A 3,856-nucleotide genomic window follows, 5' to 3' on the forward strand; every position below is an offset into this window, starting at 1 on the left:
ACACCTTACACACCTATATTTCTTCATTTATAAAATGAGGATAAAATCACCTATCTTGGTGATGATATGAAGGTTAAAGGGAATGAAGACAATGTGTACTGGCATATAAGAATTCAAAATTTATAACTTTATTTCACTTTTTAGAAAAGCCCTGCCATCTTAGTTCTGGGGCACTAACTCTGCTGTTTATTTTCCTTTCTGTTTCTACCTTGTCTTGGTTTCTTTCAGGACATTTTTCTATCTTTGGACTGACAAGTCATTTTCCAGCAGGTCTTGCTTGTGAGAATCATGTATACTGAAATGAGAAAATGTCCCATAAGTCAACTATTGTATTTCTTTTTGCCAGGTCAGGTAAATCATGGGCATAGATCAACCTGATAGTAATAAATTCTTAGTGGTGCAAGTCTGTGGTTTAAAAGTCTCATAAGGGGTGCCTAGGTGGCTCAGTTGTTAAGTGTCTGCCTTTGGCTCGAGGTCATGGTCTCAGGGTCCTGGGATCAAGCCCCGCATCAGCTCTCTGCACAGTAGGGAATCTATTTCCCCCTCTCTCTCTGCCTGCCTTTCTTCCTACTTGTGATCTCTCTGTCAAATAAATAAATAAAATCTTTAAAAAAATAAAAAGAAATAAAATAAAAAGTCTCGTGAGGGGGGCACTTGGGTCCCTCAGTCATTAAGCATCTGCCTTTGGCTTAGGCCCTGCTCCCAGGACCCTAGAATCAAGCCCCAATTGGGCTCCCTGCTCAATGGGAAGCTTGCTTCTTCCTTTCCTACTGCCCTTACTTGTGTTCCCTCTCTCACTATCTCCATCTCTGTCAAATAAATACATAAATAAATCTTGAAAAAAAAAAGGTCTCATGAGAGGTTTTGTCATCATTGCTGTTATTGTTTCAACTGAAACCCAAGCCCAGACAGACATCTTTCCCTGTGTTATTATTTTGCCAATAGGACATTTAAACAATTTTTATTTTATGGTATTATTCAATTTTTAAAATTTTATTTATTTGAGGGGGGGGGTGAGAGAGTGTGCTCATGGAGGGAGAGTGAGAGGGAGAAGCAGACTCCCTGCGAAGCAGGGTACTCAATGTGGGGCTTGATCCCAGGATCCTGAGATCCATCACCTGAGCCAAAGGCAGATGTTTAACCAACTGAGCCAGCAGGTGCCCCAACAGGACATTTTTTAGCAGTCTGCTTTTCACAGAATGTGTAGCATTTCAAGAGCCCTAACTTTATATGATTATCTCAATTCTAAATCGCCAACTCTTGTGGGCCTAAGGCTGCATCTTCTGATTCCAAGTGAACATTAAGACAGTGTTACCATTTTGAAAGAAACAGGCACATCACACTTGATGCTGACATAAAGATGCACAACACATTTTCTTTATTCATTCTTCCACTGATGTGCACTTCATTTGTTTCCATATCTTGGCTATTGTGAATAATGCTGTAATGGCCAATGGAAGTGCAGCTGTGTCTCTGAGATCCTCATTTCAATTTTTTTAGATGTCTGCCCAGAGTAGGATTACTGGATCATATGACACTTCTAGTTTTAGTTTTTTGAGGAACAGCTAAATAAGGGTTCAAATTCTCTTCATCTCACCAACACTCATTATTAGTCACCCTAACAAGTGTGAGGTGATACCTTATTGTGGTTTTGGTTTGCATTTCCCTGATGACTAGTGATTTTGAGCATCTTCTCACACCTGTTGACCAACGGTATATTTTCATTTGAGTAATATTTACTCAAGTCTTTTGTCTATTTTTAAATCCAGTTATTAGTTAGTTAGTTAATTAATTTCTGTTGAATTGGGGAATTACTTATATATTTACAGTATTAACCCCTTAGTAGATATGTTGGTTGTCAACCGACCTTCAACAAGGGTACTAATAATTTGCAATGGAGAATAGTCTTTGTTTTATTTGTATTTTAGCTGCATCTACAAATAATATTATTTATGTCTCCTTGTGATATATAGATAGGCATATATATAGTACCTATACACATCAAAAATATATAAAATCGTATTGCACTTATTTCTTTAAATATTGCTTACTATAGTCAATAGCATGTGTTTAAGATAAACCCACAATCCTGTGTGAAGGTGTTGTTTATTTGTTTTTATTGATTTATAGTATTTCACAGCATAGTTATTTACTCTATTGTTTTTTTTTTTTGTGAGAAAAATCATTTTATATTATACTGGGTTGTTATACATATTCTACTAAATCTGAAGGCAACTCATATATGACATACCTCAGAAGTAAAACTTGCATCTGTATAGGTTGGGTATCATTAGAACTGAGCTATAAGAGACTCAGAGAGAGAAATCTACCATTTCCTTTTCCAAACCTAGCGGGACTGAACTTACATCATGGGTCTCCAGTGTGTTTTTATTTTTTACAGATCAGATTAAAATACTTTCCCAAAAAAATAAAATACTTTCAAAATGTAAAAACACGTCTGACATCTTCTGTTCTATGGAACGGTGAAACATTAAGAGGCTTTAAAATACCAGGTCTTTTTGGATATTCCAGATTGTGTCTGCACTCTTCTTAAAAAGGGCCTCCTCCTCTGAATTCAAGTTAACTTTCACAACATCTGAGACACCATTTCGCCCCAAGATACAAGGGATACTGACAAAGATTTCTTCATTTATTCCATATAAGCCCTTAACCATAGTCGAAACTGGATGCACTCTCCTAAGATTTTTCAAAATTGATCCTGCCAGATCTGTCACAGACAGTCCAATAGCCCAAGAGGTATACCCTTTAAGTTTGATAATCTCATAGGCACTTTCAACAACTTGTTTATGTATATTTTTCCACTGCTCTTTGTCTGAATCAGTTCCTAATTTAGGATTTAGAGTCTTCAGAGCAACACCAGCAACATTCACCCCACTCCATAAAGGCACACTAGAATCACCATGTTCTCCAATAATCCAACCATGGCAGCTTGCAGGATGGACACCCAACTTCTCTCCAATTAGGTAACGGAAATGGGCAGAGTCTAGATTACAACCACTTCCAATTATACGAGTTGCAGGTAAGCCACTTAGCTTCCAGACCACATATGTCAAAATATCCACTGGATTTGAAATAATAAGCATCTTACAGTCAGGACTATGCTGGACTATGGTAGGAATGATTGATTTCATGATGTTCACATTCCGTTGCACCAGGGCAAGGCGACTTTCTCCCTCCTGTTGCCGTGCACCTGCTGTCACAATAACTAATTTGGAGTTTGCAGATACTATGTAATCTTTTCCAGAGGTAATCTTTGAAGTATTAAAGAAAAGACTGCCATGCTGAAGATCCATCATTTCTCCCTTCAATTTGTCCACTGAGACATCAATGAGGGTGAGTTCATCGGCCAAATCCTTCAATAAGATACAAATAGCACAAGCCATGCCTACAGCACCAGTGCCAACAATGGTGATCTTACTCTGGGAGGCTTCATCTTCCTCAATTAGACTCTCAATAAGCTTCTCCTTGATAGTTGACATTTTGAGAACCTACTGAGTTTGCTATTTACTCTATTGTTAATGGTCTTTTGGTTTTTTCCTTTTTGAAGTTAATATGAATAATATTAGTATAACTTTCTGGTAAATTTATCCCAGCTTTAATGGGGAAGAGATTCTTTAAGATTTATACATAGGACTAGAACTGCTGGCAATATACATTTCCTGAGCTTTATTAGATATTCCAAGATGATTTTCAAAACAGTTGCACCAATTTTCACTATCACCAATAAAGTATGAGTGTTCCACATCCTTGCCAATAAATTGCCAATAAACCTTTATTCCTGTGTATTGAAAATTTTTATTTAATCTCTTTTTTGAAGAACATATTTAAGCCATGG

The 3,856-nt window shown here is 37.1% G+C and overlaps 1 protein-coding gene across 3 annotated transcripts; it reads right to left on the minus strand.

The window, feature by feature from the left end:
• Nucleotides 1-2,501: 2,501 nt before the first annotated feature.
• Nucleotides 2,502-3,500, minus strand: LOC132002262 (L-lactate dehydrogenase C chain-like). Of its 3 annotated transcripts, none has more exons than XM_059377353.1 (2): nt 3,263-3,500; nt 2,502-3,088 (listed from the first exon to the last, which is right to left on the minus strand). In XM_059377353.1, the coding sequence occupies exons 1-2, from the start codon at nt 3,498-3,500 to the stop codon at nt 2,502-2,504; spliced, it is 825 nt and encodes a 274-aa protein (XP_059233336.1). The 3 variants fall into 3 exon arrangements, with proteins under 3 accessions (XP_059233336.1, XP_059233337.1, XP_059233335.1); XM_059377354.1 differs by having other exon boundaries at nt 2,502-3,084; nt 3,259-3,500; XM_059377352.1 differs by having other exon boundaries at nt 2,502-3,500.
• Between the last annotated feature and the right edge of the window lie 356 nt (nt 3,501-3,856).

The sequence above is a fragment of the Mustela nigripes genome, chromosome 14, assembly GCF_022355385.1.
Source record: "Mustela nigripes isolate SB6536 chromosome 14, MUSNIG.SB6536, whole genome shotgun sequence".
Lineage (NCBI taxonomy): Eukaryota > Metazoa > Chordata > Mammalia > Carnivora > Mustelidae > Mustela > Mustela nigripes.